Source organism: Protopterus annectens, chromosome 16.part0 (genome assembly GCF_019279795.1).
Source record: "Protopterus annectens isolate FY-2018-M chromosome 16.part0, PAN1.0, whole genome shotgun sequence".
NCBI classification, from domain to species: Eukaryota; Metazoa; Chordata; order Ceratodontiformes; family Protopteridae; genus Protopterus; species Protopterus annectens.
Window position 1 is genome coordinate 407,217,776 of NC_056750.1, and position 20,188 is coordinate 407,237,963.

The 20,188-nt window shown below is 41.8% G+C and overlaps 1 protein-coding gene across 1 annotated transcript in view; it reads right to left on the minus strand.

Annotated features, from left to right (window-relative positions):
• The window catches only part of LOC122790792 (dehydrogenase/reductase SDR family member 4-like), a 582,153-nt gene that overhangs the window by 111,491 nt on the left and 450,474 nt on the right, over positions 1–20,188 (minus strand). The window contains exon 7 of the mRNA XM_044058413.1: positions 10,568–10,623. Within this exon, the coding sequence (XP_043914348.1) occupies positions 10,568–10,623 (56 nt within the window). The remainder of the gene's footprint in view (positions 1–10,567; positions 10,624–20,188) is intronic.

Below are 20,188 nucleotides of genomic sequence, written 5' to 3' on the forward strand. Positions count from 1 at the left end.
CGACAACTAGTGATGTCGTGATCAGGACCTAGGCATGGAATACAGTAAGAGTGGAAGTCCTTACGAGGTATTTGCTTCCCACAAGAAATACAATTATTAACTTTTTCTGACATCGGTCTGAGGCAAGAAAAAAAGTTTCCCCAACAGGGTACTTAGCTTTATTGAAGACTTCGGATCTGAAATTCGACTTTGAAAATCTCAGGAGTCGGCTGACCGGCACTTGCGAACTGCTTCTGCTTTGGGCACCGCGCGGCAAGAAAGACTGGAGAAAATGGCATCTGGTGCATCTTATATACCCCTGGCGCACTGACGTCAGGGAAGAAGCGACAGCAACCGACGTCGGACCAAGAATTTGGAACTCAGACCAACTGCAGGACCGCCTGATGGCAGGATAACCAAGTGTAATGACTGCTGCAGTGTAACAAGATGAACATCTTGGTTTAGTGTAGGTGCAAAAGTTTGACAACAAAACTGGTGTAATTCTCTTCCCTCCATCCCTGTCTCTAGAAGAGAAAACAAGTGAACACAAATGCATCTAGTTGATATGAGGTGTCTCTGCCTGGAACTTTGTATCCTGACCTTCATCAGGAGAATTCGAAGCACTGGACAGGAAAAGGAGACACATAAAAAAACAAGACCATTCTACTGCAGTGAAATGATAACCACCACATATAACCAGACATTCTGATGAAGGAAACAAACCCAGGAGAAAAGCATATTTTCTCTGTTAGCAATAAGGACAGTCAAATGAATGAATCAGTTAATCTTTATTTGTACATAAAGCTTAGCATGTCATAATACTAAATCAAGGAAAAATGAACAGCACACTGCATAAAACAATACAGCCCACTAAGCAGTTTGGGTATACAATGGTTAGAAGGAATCCCAAAATAGTTTGCTGAAGAGCAGTGGTGCCTTAAGGCAACTCATAAAGCATCTACTCATGAAACTGGCAGAGAAGCAAACCACAAAGATCAAGCGCATGATAAAGAAACATACTTAAGTCCACAGAACTTGGGCTGAAACCTGGGGATTGCCAGTAACCATAATCCAGATGACTGTGGTGCCGCTGAAGGCTGGCAGTGTCAACAGGGCAGGAAAAATGTTCCTATAAGCCTCAAACAGCTGCTAGTGTGATTTGTTTTTTGTTACATTTATTTTTTCCAATGTTAGATGTATATTTCAGTATTTATTTTTCAATTTTTTTGTTTCACTATTAAAACAAAGGTGGCCATGTGCCACACTCATCAACTTGAAGACAATGAAATAGGTACTAAGGTTCTCAAAAAGTAGGTACAACCAGTCAAATGTCTAGCCCCATACTTAGCATAAAATCTGAATTGCTAATAATATATAGCTCCTCCAACGTCTGGCAGGACTGGGTGACATTACTCAGAAATGCAAAAAACTGACATTGAGAAAAATATAAGCATATTATCAAAGGCACGGTAAAATCTGTAGATTTTAATAAATGACATTGTAAAAAATGAATCTCACACAATCATTTATTTTTGTTCCTGAAAAGGGAATGTGACATGTGTGTTCTCTTTAAATTGCTAGTGGCACTAGTATTTTGTATATGTAGTCTTGGTTTCCTGCACTCTAAACAGCTTCATAATTGTCTGTACACGTGTGTGTGTGTGTGTGTGTGTGTGTGTGTGTGTGTGTGTGTGTGTGTGTGTGTGTGTGTGTGTGCGTGTGTGGGGTCAGAAAATAATGTGGAGTTGTAAACTAAGCCTGAAAGTAGAAATACACCTCCAGAAATTGGTAGATAGCATAAATGGGCAAATCGTGCCTAAAAATAGGAATGGTCCCGCAAAACAGATATAGCTGAGAGGTCAGTCATGTGCTCATGTATTTGTATTAATATTAATGACCTCTGAATGGTACTTTGAACTGCAAGGTATCACCTACAGTTTGGAAGTGCATCTGGAAAGAGAAACAACTTCTGCTGCTGCTGAGTGAGATTCATGGATTATGGAGACTATTAACTTTGATTTTGAGTACAGATGTGGAAGTGAAGTCCAAAGATAATGAAACTGATTTTGTAGTGTGTACAGTGTCTTTCTTTGATTTTAGAAATACTTAGCACTGCGTGTGTGAGCCGCAAGTGTCACAGACTAAGAATACTGTGAGCCCAATCTAAAAATCAAACTGCAAGCGTTCAGGATAACAGTGTGGGCAGAACCACTTTGTGAGTTATTTAACATAACATGTTTTTCATCAATTCGCTGTAACACCTGATTAAAACTTGTTTTTACAGACATTGTGCAATACTGCTCTTACATTTGAAGAGTAATATTGTTTTGGTATAGTCTGATATTCACTTACAGAAGGATACACAGTTTGTAAGATGTTGAATAAATATGTAAGTATGATGCCTGGTGGTACAAGTGATGAGTAAAAAAAGACTATTGCCGAGATAACATACTTTACTTATTGTTACATATATTGGTGCTAATCTGTCACACTGCTAATCTGAACACAGTTGTAGCACTCCATCTGTTGCAAGCAGTCTGTAAAAGTGATAAGGAAAACATACAACGCATTGTAATATGATACAAATGATGCACATTTTTCTGCAGAAACCTGATACTAACAATGTAAAGAATAACAGCTTTTTTAGGAAATGCAGACACAGCTTAATAAAATTAGTAATAACTACAACTAAATAATCAGATATTGCAAGTCCTGGCTACACATCTGTTAAGATTGATTTGTGAAGACTCATGGAGCTGAAATAAAATAAGACCAAAGGAAAAACTATTTTTGAAGTAATCTGCCACAAAGAGTAAAAGTTTGAACGGGAAGGGGGGACACTTACTAGATGCACTGTATTTATAATGCTGAGTGTTTCAAGCATTTCATTGCTTCTTTGACTGTGACATTTTCGAATATCAAACTATCTCACAGAATTTTAATTTAACCCATACAAGCACCTTAATACAGCATAAGCAACTTAACTCCTATCATGGAGTGACAAGCAGCATTTCCTTCTCACCTGACCAATCTGTTAGTACTAGGCATACTGAGGCACATCTCTGTAGATCAACCACCATCAGTAAACTGTAATATACCGCTATTATTGCTTCTGTCAAGGTAGTAAAAAAAACCTCCCACGCAACCAGTCATCTGTGGCTACATTAGAAACCTACACCCACACCTGCACCTTCACGCACCTCTACAGAGAATTACCTAAACTGTAAGTTGGAGTCTCTAAAGTAACATAGGCCTGCTTTGATTCCTAAAGTCCTTAATATAGGCAATTCTGCTCTTGGACACAATGATACTGCACTCACCAAACTGGCTAAGGAGAGGGTTACAGTCAAGCTGGCTCTCTGACACTAAGATCAGGGATATTAAAGGGCCACAGAATCCATCACAATCCTAACTACTTGTATGACCCTGCTGGGGCCCATGTGGAGGTGAATGACCTTAGACATTCTACCTTGAGGGATATGCAGTGAGTAAAGTTGAGCTTAGCTGAGTAAACTACTAGTGCTTTGCAATATTCCTCTGAATCAGAGGGAGAAGAAAGCAACCGTCTGTCTGTCTTTCTCTCTACCATGTTCTCTGTTCAGAGTTCATTGACAATCTTAGGCTGTAGATGAGGAATAATGATAACCAAACATCACACCAGTCACTGGCTTGCATGTAATAGGGATGTTTATGCTAATGGCAGCAGCTCTGGAAAATGATGGGAGGTGGAAGCACACTGCAGACTGGTACAGATTTGTAACATGTTGCCATTACATACTGAATTTCACAGTCCCAAAGAACTACAATGCACAAAAATAGGTATACAGGACCTGTGGGAACTGATTTAGCTCTCAGTGAGCAAGCAACAACCTCAGGGGAGCACAAAAATCTGTCACCCAGCCAGAGTCTGGACCCAAAGATATGTACCAGTCACTCAAGGAGCTGTTATTTTGGTGGCCTGAAGTAACATACAGTACTCTAGCAAGCAAGGATTGATGGCATCCAAAACCAAGATCTTGCTCCCAAAAGCTGGTGATAAATAGGTTTCTCTACACCTAATCTTGCCCACCTCCAAAGACAAGGATTGGGACACAGATCTGTTATAGGGATAAGCTGGGAGATTAAGCAGAGGCCACAGCTGGAGGGATGACTTCAAAGCAAAGGCAAACCTGGAAGACGCTTTTGGTTTCTGGACTCATTACAGTTAGGTCATGCAGCTCCAATATTGGATCCCTTTGACAGGCCATTGTCAGGCCTTTTCAATGGGGTACCTCCTCTGCTGCCAGATACCAGGCAGTCGTTCAGCAAGTGTCCTTGATGTCATCATATCAGGGGATTGAATCTTTGGCAATAATGACAGGGGAAACATTGAGCAATATCTTTCAAATATCCACGAAAAAAAAAAACAATGTATGCCATCCTGCGGTATCAGTGGCTCAACAGGTAACAAATTTGCCTTTGATGCTAGAAAGTTTAAGCTCAGAAGATGGTGGGTTTTATTCCCACACCAGATAAAATGGATTCATTTGCCAGTACTGACCCTACAGTGTGGCATAAGGGGATGCAGTATTCCTGAGCATGCCATCCTTCGGATGAGTTTTAAATCAAGCCCCCATCGGAGATGGTGGTAGCCTGCATGAATGTTAAAGATATCACATCAATTAGCAAAAAGAATTGGGGAATTTCCCTGGGGCTTTGGCTAAACTTTTCTCAGTCAGTATGAACACCATTTTGGGTCTCCCATGAAACATCGGCTGTTGGTAGAATAGATATCTCTCCCAAATGATGCCCTGTCTTTGCAAGACGCTCAATCTCCACTTCAAACAAAAAATCCTCCTTCCCTGTTTTTAAATCTAATTATGACAAATGGATGGTTAACCACAAATTTACACTGGGTGTGGCCCCTCAGTTCCTTATAGACAAGTGAAATAGGAAAAATGTAGTGGCTAAGCTACTAATGTCCTTCTAGACCGCATATATTATGCCTAGTGTACACATATGCACCTATTAGCCTATAAAGTACAGTTTTGTACCTACCATAAATGTAAATGTTCGAATGTTCACCCTGCTGCAGTCATCACACTTGGGTTATCCTGCCGTCAGGCGGTCCCGCAGTCGGCCCGAATTCCAAAGTCTTGGTCCGGCGTTGGTTGCTGTCGCTTCTTCCCTGACGTCAGTGCACCAAGGGTATATAAGTGGCATCCAACGCCATTTTCTTCAGTTTTTCTTGCCACAGATGTCAGGTGCCCCCAATAGGTAGGCAATATATATATATATATATATATATATATATATATATACATACATATAGCTATATAAAAATAAAACAATACCCTTAGGCACAAGCAAATACACCACAGATGTAACATGGGATAGAGTGGTAGAAATAAGTTCAGCTAGTTCAGAGGGGATGGAGGGAGGGTAACCTGGACTGCAGCAGGGTGAACACTCGAACATCTACATTTATGGTAGGTACAAAACTGTACTATGTTCATCGTGTTACCCTGCTGCAGTCATCACACTTGGGTTGAATCCCAAAGCTAAGGATGGGAGGTGGAGTCAAACAGGGTTAGAAGAAGCTAGTAAGCCCTGCAGAACTGCAGTGGCAAAACCAGCTCTAGTCTTAGAGTATAGAGGTAAGTGATAGTGCTTGGTGAAGGTGTGCACTGAACTCCAAGTAGCAGCTTCCAGAATATCCTTGGTTGGCACTCCCCTGAGAAAGGCTGCTGATGTAGCTGTAGCCCTGGTGGAGTGGGACCTAATGTTAGCAGGTACTGGCTTCCCATGGTGTGTGCAGCAGAATCTTATGCAACGCCCTATCCATTTAGAAATGGTCTGTTTTGAGATAGCTTTTCCTTGTGGTCCTGTAGCATAGGCTACAAAAAGCTGGTCAGTTTTTCTGAAAGCCTTAGTTTTATCCAAGTAGTAACGTAATTGCCTGTGAATGTCCAAAGAGTGCAGGAGTCTTTCTCCTTTGTTCTGGGGATTTGGGAAGAAGGTGGGCAAGTGAATGGTTTGGTTTAGGGCCACATTGGATACCACCTTTGGCATAAAGGAAGGATTAGTTCGTAGAGAGACTCTGTCTTGATGAAAAATGAGGAAAGGTTCCACTGCCATTAGTGCCTGTAGCTCTGAGACTCTTCTAGCTGAGGTTATTGCTAGTAGTACGGCAGTTTTCCATGAAAGAAATTTTAAATCAGCTGAAAAGGCTGGTTCAAAGGGCGGCAATGCAAGCTTTTCCAGAACAAAGTTGAGATCCCAAGTAGGTGTTGGAGCTCTCCTTGGCGGTCTTAAGTTCTTAGCTCCTCTGAGGTACTGTCTTAAGAGTGGATGTGAGAATAAAGGAGGATCAGTGCTGTAAACAGCTGAAATTGCTGAGGCGTGGATCTTAATAGATGAAAAGGAAAGTCCTTTGTGTAACATCTCAGTTAACTATTGTAGAATCTGAGGGATGTTTGGATCAAGGGGATTTAGGCCTTTAGCCTGGTTCCAGGCGCAAATTCTTTTCCATTTGTCTGAATATGTTTTCCTGGTGCTGGGCCTCCTGGCCTCCAAAATGACATCCATAACCGCTTTGGATAAAGGTGCAACGAGTATAATTTGTGGCCTCTCTAATCTGACTTTCAGCAGTACCTTTGCTAGAAGAGGCAGTGGAGGGAAGGCATGCACTGTTAATATTTTCCAACTGAATGAGAGGGCGTCCACTTTCCAAGCTTGTGGATGGAAGGTCCTTGTGCAAAATTTTTGAAGTTGGTGGTTGTGGGGGCTTGCAAACAGATCTATGTCTGGGTGTCCCCATCTTTGAGCTGTCATTGCAAATACTTGTGGATCTAGTTTCCATTCGTGTGGATCCATGATGTTTCTGCTTAGGTCGTCTGCCAATGTGTTTTTCTTTCCTGGCAGGAATTGTGCTTGTAATTGAACCTGGTAAGACAGTGCAGTGTTCCACAAGGTCATTGCTTGCCTGCATAGAGGGTAGGAATGTGTGCCCCCTTGCTTGTTTATGTACCACATCACTGTGGTATTGTCCGTCTTTATTATTAGTTGTCCTGGGTGTAGAAGGTCCTTGAAAGCTGTTAGGGCATTCTGTACTGCTAGCATTTTTTTGACTGATATGCAGATGCCTCTGATCTGCAGTCCATTTACCCTGAATGCACTGTCCTGCCATGTGTGCTCCCCAGGCATAGTCTGATGCATCTGTTGTCATAGTTTGCCTGGCTGTGGGTAAGGTGAAAGTCTGACCCTTGTTGAAGTGACATGCCTGTGCCCACCATAGAAACTCCTGTTGAAGGCAGGGAATGAGTGGTATCATTGTTTCCAAGCTGTGGCTGTGCTGAGTCCATGCACTTTTCAGGTACCATTGTAATTTCCTCATATGCAGTTTTGCAAATGGTATTAGTAGTATGCAAGATGCCATGAATCCCAAGGCCTACAGAATTTTTCTTGCAGGGAGTTGGGTCTTTGTTGCCATTATTTTGAAGTATTGAAACAGCTGTCGTTGCTTGTCTGGCGTGAGATAAGCCATCTGGGCTGTTGTATTCAAGCTGGCACCCAGGAATATTATGTTTTGTGAGGGCACTAGTTTTGATTTCTTTTCGTTTACTGTGTGCCCTAGGCAACTTAGAAGGTGTTTGACAAATGCCAGATGCCTTAAAAGAATGTCCTTGCTTTCTGCTTGAATAAGGCAGTCATCCAGGTATGGGTATATTTGAATTCCTCTTTGTCTGCAGTATGCAATTACTGGTGCCAGGCATTTTGCGAAGACCCTGGGCACAGTAGATAAGCCAAAAGGCAGTGCAGAGAATTGATAATGAGTTGAACCTGCAACAAAGCGGAGGTATCTTCTGCAATTTTGTCTGATAGGGACATGCAGGTATGCCTCCTTGAGGTCCAAAGTGACTAGCCAAGCATTCTTGCCCAGCATGGGAAGAAGCTGCTGTAGTGTTAGCATCTTGAATTTTGATACTTGCAGATAGGTGTTCAGAACTGAAAGATCCAGAATGGGTCTCCATGCTTTGTCCTTTCTTGGGACTAGGAAGAGTCTGGAGTAAAATCCTTGTTCCTGTGTAGGTACCTGCTGAATGGCTCTCATGTTCATGAGAGCTGTAATTTGTTTTTGTGCCTCTGCCCATTGATTTGCTAGCAGGTTTGGCATTCCTTTGATCCTTGGTAAGGTATGAAAGTGGAATCTGTATCCTTGAGAGACAATGTTTAGAACCCATTTGTCTTTTGTGATGATGTGCCAGTTGTCTGCAAAAAATGCTAGTGTTCCTCCCAAGGGAGTTGCCAGGAGAGATTTGCTTGGTAGTTTGAGGATAGAGTCATTGTGTTTGTCTTCTGCTAGCTTGGGGTCTGTCTTCTCCTCCTTTCAAGGTAGCAGAACCCCATTGGCAAGGTTTGTAAGAGCCCTGTGACTGACCTCTGCCCCTTGGGCATCTGTATTTGCCCCTCTGTGATCTGTCTGAAGCTGGAAAGGACCAGTTTTTTGTTGGCAAATTTCTGCTGAAACAAGAGGGTTGTACCTGCAAAAAATCCTTGACCGTTTGCATAGACTTTGCCTTATCCTCCATTTTCTTTAAAACCTCTTCTGCTTTGACACCAAATAATACATCCTGCTGTAAAGGTGCATCCAATAATTTTGCTTTAACATGGTCTGGGAGGGTTTGTTCTTTTAACCAAGCATGTCTACGTATGACAGAGCCAGCAACAGCTGCTCTACAGGAAGCTTCCAATGAATCAAATCCACACTGTAAAGTATGTTTGCCCACCTGTTCAGCTGCATGCAACAGATCCTGCATTTCCTTGAATTCAGGCTGTTCAGAATGTGTGCTCATTTTTTGTTTTAACTGAGACATTAGGAATTGCTGATATCTCAACATGTGAAACTGGCAATTTAATGATCTCCTAGTCAGAGTTGCTGAGGTGTATATTTTCTTTCCCCATCTATCTAGGGCTCTGGAATCCCTTTCAGAGGGCACAGGATTTTTAGCCATAGAAGCTTTTGCACCCTTAGGACCCAGGGAAATTGTTTCTGGGTCAGCTACAGGGCTTTTATAAAGGAATTTGTGTGAGTCAGGTTCTCTGTAGTATCTGTCTGGTTTGGCTGGAGCAGGAGGTAGAGAGTCTGGATTTAAACTAGCCTCCAAATAAACATCATCTGCAATATCTAAAACAGGAAAGATAGCAAGAGGTCTGTGCTGGGGTAGTAAAAGGAACTCTCGGAGCCTTTTCTTAGAATCTGAGTAATCATGGCCTTCCCAGTGGAAATGCTCCCTCATGGTATGTAAAGTTTCCCCAAAAGAGTAGTTTTCAGGGGGAGATGCTGAGGGAATAGAGTCTTCAACATCAGAATCTTCATAAGGTGGAAAAGTGTAATCCTGTTCCTCAGAAGAATCTGAGGAGAGAGAAACTTGGTCAGAGGATGCATAATCCTCCTCTTGTCTTGGTCTTTTATCAGGAGGGGGATGGGAACCCCTGATAAGGGTAATCAAATCTTCAGCCATCTTAAGCAACTGTTTCTTAGGCATGGGGCCTTGAACTGTAGACTAATGTACAGTTTTCTTAGGTTTTAAAGGAGTGTTAAGCTTAGCATAAGATTTAATGGTGAGTGTAGTCGGTCTGAAGACACCTTCTGCAACTGAAGGTGTTTCCACTGCACCGGTGTCTAGTTCTGCTCTGGTGTCGGTAGATGGCTGCGTCGGCCTAGTAGACTCCGCTTGGGAATCCGCAGCTGTGGTTCCAGTTCTGCGGTCGTCAGGGGCTGCGTAGGCACCTCACTGAAAACTGGAGAACCAGCGATAGGCCCAGCTGAGGCCTCGGGGTCTGGCTTATCCCTAGGCTGCCTCTCCTTATCCTTGCGTTTTTTATGAATGGCGGTCGTCGGCTGCTCCGACGGCATGATATAATTAAATTTCCTACCAAAGTAATGCCGTGCAATGTCAAAACGGCATTTGATAGTTCGTTTATTAAACCGAGCGCAAAACCGACAACCTGTGACATCGTGGTCTGGGCCTAGGCAAGGAATACAAAAGGAGTGGAAGTCCTTGTGAGGTATTTGCTTCCCACAAGGAATGCAATTGTTAACTTTTTCTGACATCGGACTGAGGCAAGAAAATGTTCCCCAATGGGGTACTTAGCTTTAATGAAGACTTCGGACTGAAATTCAAAACGAAAATCTCAGGTGTCGGCCGACCGGCACTTGCGAACTGCTTCTGCTTCAGGCACCGCGCGGCAAGAAAGACTGAAGAAAATGGCATCGGATGCCACTTATATACCCCTGGCGCACTGACGTCAGGGAAGAAGCGACAGCAACCGACACCGGACCAAGACTTTGGAATTCGGGCCGACTGCGGGACCACCTGACGGCAGGATAACCCAAGTGTGATGACTGCAGCAGGGTAACACGATGAACATCATAAAGGCGCAAGTAAAGACTTTTAAAAAAAGAAATTGATTGTGAATTGCCCTAAACATATTTAGAGTGTTTCCAGTGAAGACTGACAAATGCAAAGTAAACAAACCTTTTATGACACTAAGTTTTAAAATGGCAAGATACACATTTAATTACAGTTTAAAACATGTTTCTTACCTTGCTAAAGGTAAATGTGCTGTTATCATTTCCAATTGCTGTGGATTCTCCCATAACTACAAAACAAAAGGAAGTAGTAGTTATTTACTCAAATTATTGATTACAGTGTCCTTGAGGTCATAGATGTCTTTACACATATGCAGCTGAAATATTCACTCTTTTGTTTCTTTTCAGCCTGACCTAGCTGGCTTTTATAAGAACACTACATTACCAACCTGCTTAGATTCTAAGACAATTTTAAATGCCCTTGCCTCATGAAGTACCAGTGGAAGACTATCACCTTAAAACAGGCATACAAGCCAATCAAAAATCGCAAAGCACAGCCACTTCTGTTCAATGCGAAACATTCTGCATTGAACAGAAGAGGCTCCACTTTGTGACAATTGATCGGCTCATATACCAACATACGAGACAATCAAAAATCACAAAGCGGAGAGCCACTTTTGTTTAATGCGGAACAGCAGGCAGTTCCGCATGAAAGACATTTTTTTGGTCTTCACTTAATGTGAAAGCCAGGGACACTGATTTACACTTCTTAAAAAAGGCAGGCTTGTACCCAAATTGTTAAGTGTAGTTTTTGGCCATCAATGTTATCACATTAATTTCTTGAGCATCTAAATACATGCAAAATGAAAACCAATTCTAAGTACAGAATACTGAATAAAGCAAACTGACTGTACAATAAGTAGGACATTTCAGAAGGAATACAATTTACAGTAAATTAATGCTCTGGCCTAAAATTCCAAACTCTACAAGTAACCTTGTGCTCAGTCCGAATTCTGAAATTTTATGGCATTTTTCTCATAAAAATGTAAAAAATTAAAAATGCTAATACTAGAAAGCAAATTAATTCCCTCACATATTTAAGAAAAAAAGTTTTTAGCAGGACATTTTTCTCCTCACTGCTTGACAATGATCTGCCTTCCTCGGACCCAACCAACCCATTCATTCCATTTTGGATGACAGCTAGCTGCAGAAGGCCATCATGGTTACTAGTGACCCTATAAAGTACAGTTTTGTACCTACCATAAATGTAGATGTTCGAGTGTTCACACTGCTGCAGTTATTACACTTGGGTTATCCTGCCGTCAGGCAGTCCCGCAGTCGGCCAGAGTTCCAAAGTCTTGGTCCCGCGTCGGTTGCTGTTGCTTCTTCCCTGACGTCAGTGCGCCAGGGGTATATAAGATGCATCCAACGCCATTTTCTTCAGTTTTTCTTGCCCCAGATGTCAGATGCCCCCAAGTAGATAGGCAATACATATTGCTAATCAAAAATATACAATAAAAACAATACCTTCAGTTACCAGCAAATACACCCCAAAGGTTGTATAGGATAGAAAGGTATAGATAAGTCCAGCTAGTTCAGAGGGGATGGAGGGAGGGTAACCTGGACTGCAGCAGTGTGAACACTCGAACATCTACATTTATGGTAGGTACAAAACTGTACTATGTTCATCGTGTTACACTGCTGCAGTCATTACACTTGGGTAGAATCCCAAAGCTGAGGTTGGGTGGCTGGTCTATAAAGAGTTAGGATTGGCTATGAGGCCCTGCAGAACTGCAGTGGCAAATCCTGCTCTGGATTTAGAGTAAAGAGGCAGGTGGTAATGCTTGGTAAAGGTGTGCACTGAACTCCAAGTTGCAGCCTCCAAAATTTCCTTGGTAGGTACTTCTCTGAGAAAGGCTGTTGAAGTGGCTGTTGCCCTGGTGGAATGTGGCCTAATGTTATTTGGGACTGATTTTCCATGTTGTGTGTAGCAGTACCGAATACAGTGTCCTATCCATTTGGATATAGTCTGCTTTGTGATAGCCTTGCCCTGTGATCCTGCAGCATATGCTACAAACAGTTGCTCAGTCTTCCTGAAAGCTTTTGTTTTGTCCAAGTAGAAGCGTCGCTGCCTGTGTATGTCCAAAGAATGCAGAAGTTTTTCCCCTTTATTCTGGGGGTTTGGATAAAAAGTTGGCAAATGGATGGTTTGGTTAAGAGCCACACTAGATACCACCTTTGGCATAAAGATAGGGTTTGTCCTTAAAGATACCCTGTCCTGATGAAAAATTATAAAAGGTTCCACTGCCATTAATGCCTGTAGCTCTGAGACTCTTCGTGCTGAAGTTACTGCCAGGAGCAGAGCTGTTTTCCATGATAAAAATTTTAGATCGGCTGTATTGGCTGGCTCAAAAGGTGGTAGGGTCAGTTTTTCCAAAATGAAATTGAGGTCCCAAGTTGGTGTTGGTACTCTCCGGGGCGGTCTTATGTTTTTAGCCCCTCTGAGGTACTGCTTTAGCAAGGGATGAGAGAATAAAGGAGGATCCATGTTGTAATGTGCTGAAATGGCAGAGGCGTGGATCTTAATTGATGAGAAGGATAGGCCTCTGTCCAGCATCTCAGTTAAGTATTGTAAAATCTGAGGAATGTTTGGAACAAGAGGGTCAAGGCTTTGAGCCTGGTTCCAGGCGCAGAATCTCTTCCATTTTTCTGAGTAAGCTTTCCTGGTGCTAGGCCTCCTGGCCTCCAAAATGACATCCATAACAGCTTTAGAGAGAGGTGTTGTCTGTTTGACTAATGTATCTGCCATGCAGCCAGGTTTAGGGTTTTGAGCTGAACGTGCAGGATCTGATTGTTTTGTTGAGTCAGAAGGTGTGGAATTTGAGGCAAAATCCATGGTGGGCCTTGAGCCAAGTTCCTTAACATGGGGTACCAGTGCTGGCGTGGCCAGTCTGGAGCAATCAGGATCATCTGTGGTTTTTCTTGTCTGGCTTTTAGGAGTACCTTTGAAAGGAGAGGCAGTGGTGGGAAGGCATAAACTTTTAGGTTTTTCCAGCTGAACAGAAGAGCATCCACTTTCCATGCTTGTTTGTGATAAGTCCTTGTGCAGAATTTTTGTAGTTGGCAATTCAGTGGGGAGGCAAAAAGATCTTTGTCTGGGCATCCCCACTTTTGCGTTACCATGGTGAAGATTTGTGGATTCAATTTCCATTCGTAAGGGTCCATGATATTTCTGCTTAGATCGTCGGCCAGAGTATTTTTCTTTCCTGGCAGGAATTGTGCTTGCAGGTGAACTTGATACATTTGAGCTGTGTTCCACAAGGTCATGGCTTGCCTACATAGGGGATAAGAATGAGTGCCCCCTTGCTTGTTTATGTACCACATTACTGTGGTGTTGTCTGTCTTTAGTAGTAATTGTCCTGGATGCAGAAGGTTCTTGAAAGCTGTTAGGACATTCTGAACAGCCATCTCTTTTTGATTGATGTGAAGATGCATCTGGTCTGTGGTCCACTTACCCTGAATGTATTTTCCTGCCATGTGTGCTCCCCAGGCGTAATCCGAAGCATCTATTGTTAAAGTTTGCCTGGCTGTGGGTTGGGTAAAAGGCTGACCCTTGTTTAGGTGACATGCCTGTGCCCACCATCGAAACTCCTGTTGTAGGCAGGGAATCATTGGTATTACTGCTTCTAAACTGTGAGAGTGCTGAGTCCAAACACTTTTCAGGTACCATTGTAATTTCCTCATATGCAGTCTGGCATATGGTATTAGTAGTATGCAGGATGCCATGAATCCCAGGGCCTGCAGAATTTTTCTTGCAGGGAGATGGGACTTTCTTGCCAGCAATTGAAAACATTGAGTTAGTTGAACTTGTTTGTCTGGCGTGAGGTAAGCCATCTGGGCCGTTGTATTTAAGCTGGCACCCAGGAATATAATCTGCTGTGAGGGCACTAGTTTTGACTTCTTTTTGTTTACTGTGTACCCTAGAGAAATTAGCAACCTTTTAACAAATGCCAGATGCTGTAGAAGAATGTCCTTTGTCTCTGCTTGAATAAGGCAGTCGTCCAGATATGGATATATTTGAATTCCTTTTTGTCTACAAAAATGCAATTACTGGTGCCAGGCACTTTGTGAAGACCCTGGGCGCAGTAGATAAGCCAAAGGGCAGTGCAGAGAATTGGTAGTGCATTGTACCAGCTTTTTATCTGAGGTATCTTCTGCAATTTTGTCTGATAGGGACATGCAGGTATGCCTCTTTGAGGTCCAGAGTAACAAGCCAAGCCTTCTTGCCCAGCATGGGTAGAAGCTACTGTAATGTCAACATTTTGAATTTCGGAATATCCAGGTAAGTATTCAGAATTGAAAGGTCTAGTATGGGCCTCCAGGCCTTGTCCTTTCTGGGGACCAGGAAGAGTCTGGAGTAAAATCCTTGTCCTTGTACCTGTTGTGGTACTTTTTGAATAGCTCTCATGTCCATGAGGGCTGAAATGTGTTTTTGTGCCTCTGCCCATTGATTTTGTGGCAGGTCTGGCATTCCTTTTAGCCTTGGTAAAGTATGAAAGTGGAATCTGTAATCCTGAGACACAATATTCAGGACCCATTTGTCTTGGGAGATTATTTGCCAGTTTAGAGAAAAAAGTGCTAGTTTTCCCCCTAAGGGGGCTTCCAAAAGGGACATTCTTGGTGTACGAAGGGGAAAGTCATTTGAATGTTTCCTGTAAGGTTGAGATTTGTCCTCACCACCTTTTGGGGTTGAGGTGCCCCACTGTCGTTGTCTGTTTGAGCCTTGGGGTTGAGATCTGCCTCTTGGGCATCTGTATCTGCCTCTCTGTGGCCTGTCTGACACTGGAAAGGACCAATTCTTTGTTGGCCAATTTCTGCTAAACCGAGGTGGCTGTACCTGTAAGAAATCCTTGACTGTTTGCATAGATTTAGCTTTATCCTCCATTTTCTTTAACACCTCTTCTGCCTTAACACCAAACAAAGTATCATGCTGTAAAGGAGCATCCAATAATTTTGCCTTAACATGATCAGGTAAACTTTGTTCTTTTAACCAAGCATGTTTTCGAATCACAGAACCTGTAACTGCGGCTCTACAAGAGGCCTCTAAAGAATCAAAACCACACTGCAGAGTATGTTTTCCCACCTGTTCAACCACATGCAATAAATCCTGCATTTCTTTACAATCAGGAGCTTCTGTGCTTGCAAGCATTTTCTGTTTTAACTGAGCCATTAAATATTGTTGGTACTTAAGCATGTGAAACTGGCAATTTAAAGCTCTTACTGCTAAAGTTGCAGAAGTGTATACTTTCTTCCCCCATCTATCCAAAGCTCTGGAATCTCTGTCAGAGGGAACTGGATTTTTTGCAATGGAAGCCTTAACCCCTTTTGGACCCTGGGAAATAGTTTCTGGATCAGCAGAAGGGTTTTTGTAAAGAAACTTGTGAGAGTCAGGGACTCTATAATACCTATCTGGCTTGGCTGGAGCAGGGGGCAAAGAGTCAGGAGATAAAATGGAATCAGAGAACACATAATCCACAATATCTAGCACAGGCAGAATAGCCAGGGGCCTGTGTTGAGGAAATCCCTGAGCCTTTTCTTGGATTCTGAGTAATCCTGGCTTTCCCAATGGAAATGCTCCCTCATGGTATGTAAAGTTTCCCCAAAAGAATAATCCTCAGGAGGAGAGGCTGAAGGGATAGATTCTTCAGCATCAGAGGCCTCATAGGGGGGTAGAGAGTATCCCTGGTCTGAAGAAGAATCAGAGGAAATGGAAACCTGATCAGGGGAGTCGCAGTCTGTATCCTGCCTAGGCCTTTTCTCAGGAGGGGGATTGGAACCCCTGATTAGAGTGATGAGGTCTTCGGCCATTTTAAGCATCTGTTTCTTAGGCATGGAGGACTGTCCAGGAGAATGCTGTACTTGTTTCTTTGTCTTTAATGGTACCTTTGTCTTGGCTGTTGTTTTAATGGTAAGTTGTGAAGGTCTGAAAACACCCTCAGAAGCCGACGCCTGCTCAGCGACTCTGGACCCATCTGAGGGATTAGTTTCCGTAGGCCCAATACCTTGAGTTTCCAGAGGCCTAGATGTCTCCACATGGGAGTCGGAAGCGGCCAGTGGTTCTGAGGTAGCGGGTGTCAGGGGCTGCGAAAGCGCCTCACTGAAAACCGACGACTGGCCTAGAAGAGGTTTTGTCATCGGCTTTGGACCTCAGATGCCTGTCTTTATCCTTGTCTATGCGTTTTTTCGGTATTGAGGTTGTCGGCTTATCCGACAGCATCGTATAATTGAACCTTCGGCCCAAGTAGTGCAAAGGAAAATCAAAACATCTTTTTATAGTGCGTTTGTTAAATCTAGCACAAAACCGACAACTAGTGACGACGTGATCAGGGCCTAGGCATGGAATACTGTAAGAGTGGAAGTCCTTATGAGGTATTTGCTTCCCACAAGAAATACAATTATTAACTTTTTCTGACATCGGTCTGAGGCAAGAAAAAAGTTTCCCCAACGGCGTACTTAGCTTTATTGAAGACTTCGGATCTGAAATTCGACTTCGAAAATCTCAGGAGTTGGCCGACCGGCATTTGCGAACTGCTTCTGCTTCGGGCACCGTGCGGCAAGAAAGACTGAAGAAAATGGCGTCGGATGCATGTTATATACCCTTGGCGCACTGTTGTCAGGGAAGAAGTGACAGCAACCAACGCCGGACCAAGACTTTGGAACTAAGGCCGACTGCGGGACCACCTGACGACAGGATAACCCAAGTGTAATGACTGCAGCAGTGTAACACAGTGAACATCCAATCATTCCATAAAGCCTGATGCTACAAACATTCCACAGTACTGACTTGAAAACCCATAAAGTATACAAGTGTACATGACTTTGTTTTGACTGCTGTGATACACAGTTCTGTGAGGTTGTGCATCTCTGTCTGTTTTGCTGCATACCACTAGGAGTACACATGCAGAGCAACGAGCGGCCATCCTCCCTCATTATGGACAAGCTGGCATCAGCCACTGTTGTTTACCTGAAATTCTGCCCCAACCAACTCCACCCTGTTTGAATGTGAATCTCGGGGTACATCCCTCTGTACCAAGAAGCCATACATTCCAAATGTTTTACTACTTATTTTGGCATTCCTATTAGCTGTCCATGTAGTCATTGTGTTAAACTTTTTTTTCTACATCTATTTTATTCCTTTATTCTTTTATTTATATTTTCTATTCCTTGCAGTATTCATATTTTTAAACTATAACAGAATGGATTAAAGCACAGCATAATGTTTTAAACTAGTGACAGCCTTTCTGGAAAAAATATCTCACTAGATCCTGGCAAACACATCTTAAACTCTCATGACCTGGGATACCTGATCAATGTATTTTTAAAGCTTTTCCTGGAATAATAAATCAAGATGTGGTGGTGAATCGAGACAGTAACTACCAAAAACAAAGTTAGTTGACCAGTGTATTTCAAATCAAATGAACATTAACCTAAGTTCAAATGACTGAAAAACAGTTCGCATTCATAGCTCTCAACCACTTAGCACAAAAGATTTGGACAAAACAAAAACAATAGGGGGACAAAGCCCCAGAAATAGGAACAACTGTTAAATATTGCTCTTATAAGCTTTGAAAGTTGCTAGACTAAAAAGGTCTTGTATTTCCATACATTTCCCAAAAGATATGCGGTGTAAACCTCGAATGTCTGTCAGCATTTAGTGAATTCAGTCATCGATGATTTGCAACAAAAATCCAGAAAACCACAAATTGTATGAGGAACAGACCAAACATATGAGGAAAAATCTGGATATTCTGTGAAAATGTGGACTGTTGAGAGGTATGCTCCCATTCATATAAAGACAGGCATGTCTCTGGCATGCACCATGCAGAAAGACTGCACTGTTTGTACTGTTATTTGGAGATCTAGTGACAGAATTTCAACCTGACAGTAAATCATTGCTCTGTCAAAACAGGCAAACAGGTTTCTCCACCCTCAAAACTGCAAAATCTCCAATCAAAGACAAGGTATGAACGCAGAATAACTGTCATGCCATGCTTTCTGGTAAAAGTATCTAATCAAAACATAGTTCAAGCAAAGCTTAAGAAATGGACATTTGAGATGAATCACAAACTTTCTGCCATTGAATGTCTTACACAAAGCTTCTAAAATAAGCCATTTTATACATCTAATCTTAAAACACAAGTCAAGCACTTCACATCTTATAAAACCACACACACGTACATATATATCTAAAACCAAACACTACAATAAGAACCACAGGAATAGACAGTAAATTAGCACTTTCATGTTTTTCATAAACTTCATCAGAAATGAGTGTTATACTTCAAAACTAGTTTTAAAAATGTGCTTAAAAGTCCACATGATTTAAAACATTAAATACAAATACTGATGAATACTCCTAACCCAACTGCCTTTCTCTTCAAAACACATCTTATATTAACCATTTCAATTAAACTTGAATTCTGATTAGCTCTAAGTTTCAACTGCCAACATAATTTCTTAATTTCCAAACAATACCCAAATCAACACCCCTTTTCACTTTTTTCAAACTGTCCAACAGACAAAAAGGAAAATGTTTTAAATCCTTAACATGTTGATGAATGTTTAAACAAAGCAAGTGTGACTTATTGGGACTTAATGGCATATACATGAGTGTATGTGAGTGAGTGCATATATAGATAGATAAGACAGCTAGACAAATATAGATACAAATATATGTGGGAATAATTATAATAAGTGAGACTCTCAAATGTCAAAGTTGTTTTGTTGACATACTTTGGTCAAGAAAACAGATGGTCGACAGGTTTGCAACATCAATAATTCCTGGTGTTGGAGAGTATGCCCCTTCACCATGGACTGTGTAAACCTAGAGTAAGTATATATAATTAGCAGGTGTGTGAGTGCAAGTTGTGCCTCATAGGATGCAAGGTAAGTTGTTGATTTTTTTCGTTTTATAGATAGAGATTGATATAGATAGATACATACATACAAATATAGATATACACATTTATAGTATCTGTGTCACTTTTTAAGTGGAGTTAACGATGTAATGTCACATAAATAAACAACATCAGTAGAATAACAATCAAAATGTTTTAGCTCCAAGTGATTTACAAGAGTTAGAATCCATACACCTCCAGTGTACATCATTATATGGAATGTTCAACATTTCAAATATTGAAGTCCATGTTCCTTACAGTTCCACACTAAAATAGTCTGTCAGACATTCAGTGTCAAGATTTTTTTTAACAGATATATACATTAAATAACACTAAATCATTAGTTTATCAAAAGGTATAAAGTAACACATTTTGACCATCTTATGAAATTCTTAGTCGAGGTTGTTTGTAAGCGTTTAGCAAGAGTTCCACATGTTGCCCATTAGTTCCACATTTCTGAGATAGACGGTTGAGAGCAATGTTATTACCTGCAGCATAAAGACTATTTAAAATCACAGGTGTAATAAATGTGTGTGTGTGTGTGTGTGTGTTTGCGTGTGTGAATGTATGTGTACACAAAACATACACCAATATTTCTGGATATGTAAAAAAAAAAACATTCTAAGCAGCACTGGCAGTACTGATTAACACGAAAACATACAATCACAAACCTGGCACTGTTGTGATTTTTATACCAACTGAGAATGCAGTATCTCAGAGGGTCTCCCTTAGCGCCAGACACAGCAATATCATAGCTTAAAGCAAGATACTACAACATCATTAGTATATAAAAGTGAGGATGCAATCCCACTATGTCAGAGATGCATGGATGAACTATCCTGCAATTTTTTGTTTCTCTTTACCCCTATTGTGGATAATCAGCCCCCTCTCAGCCAAA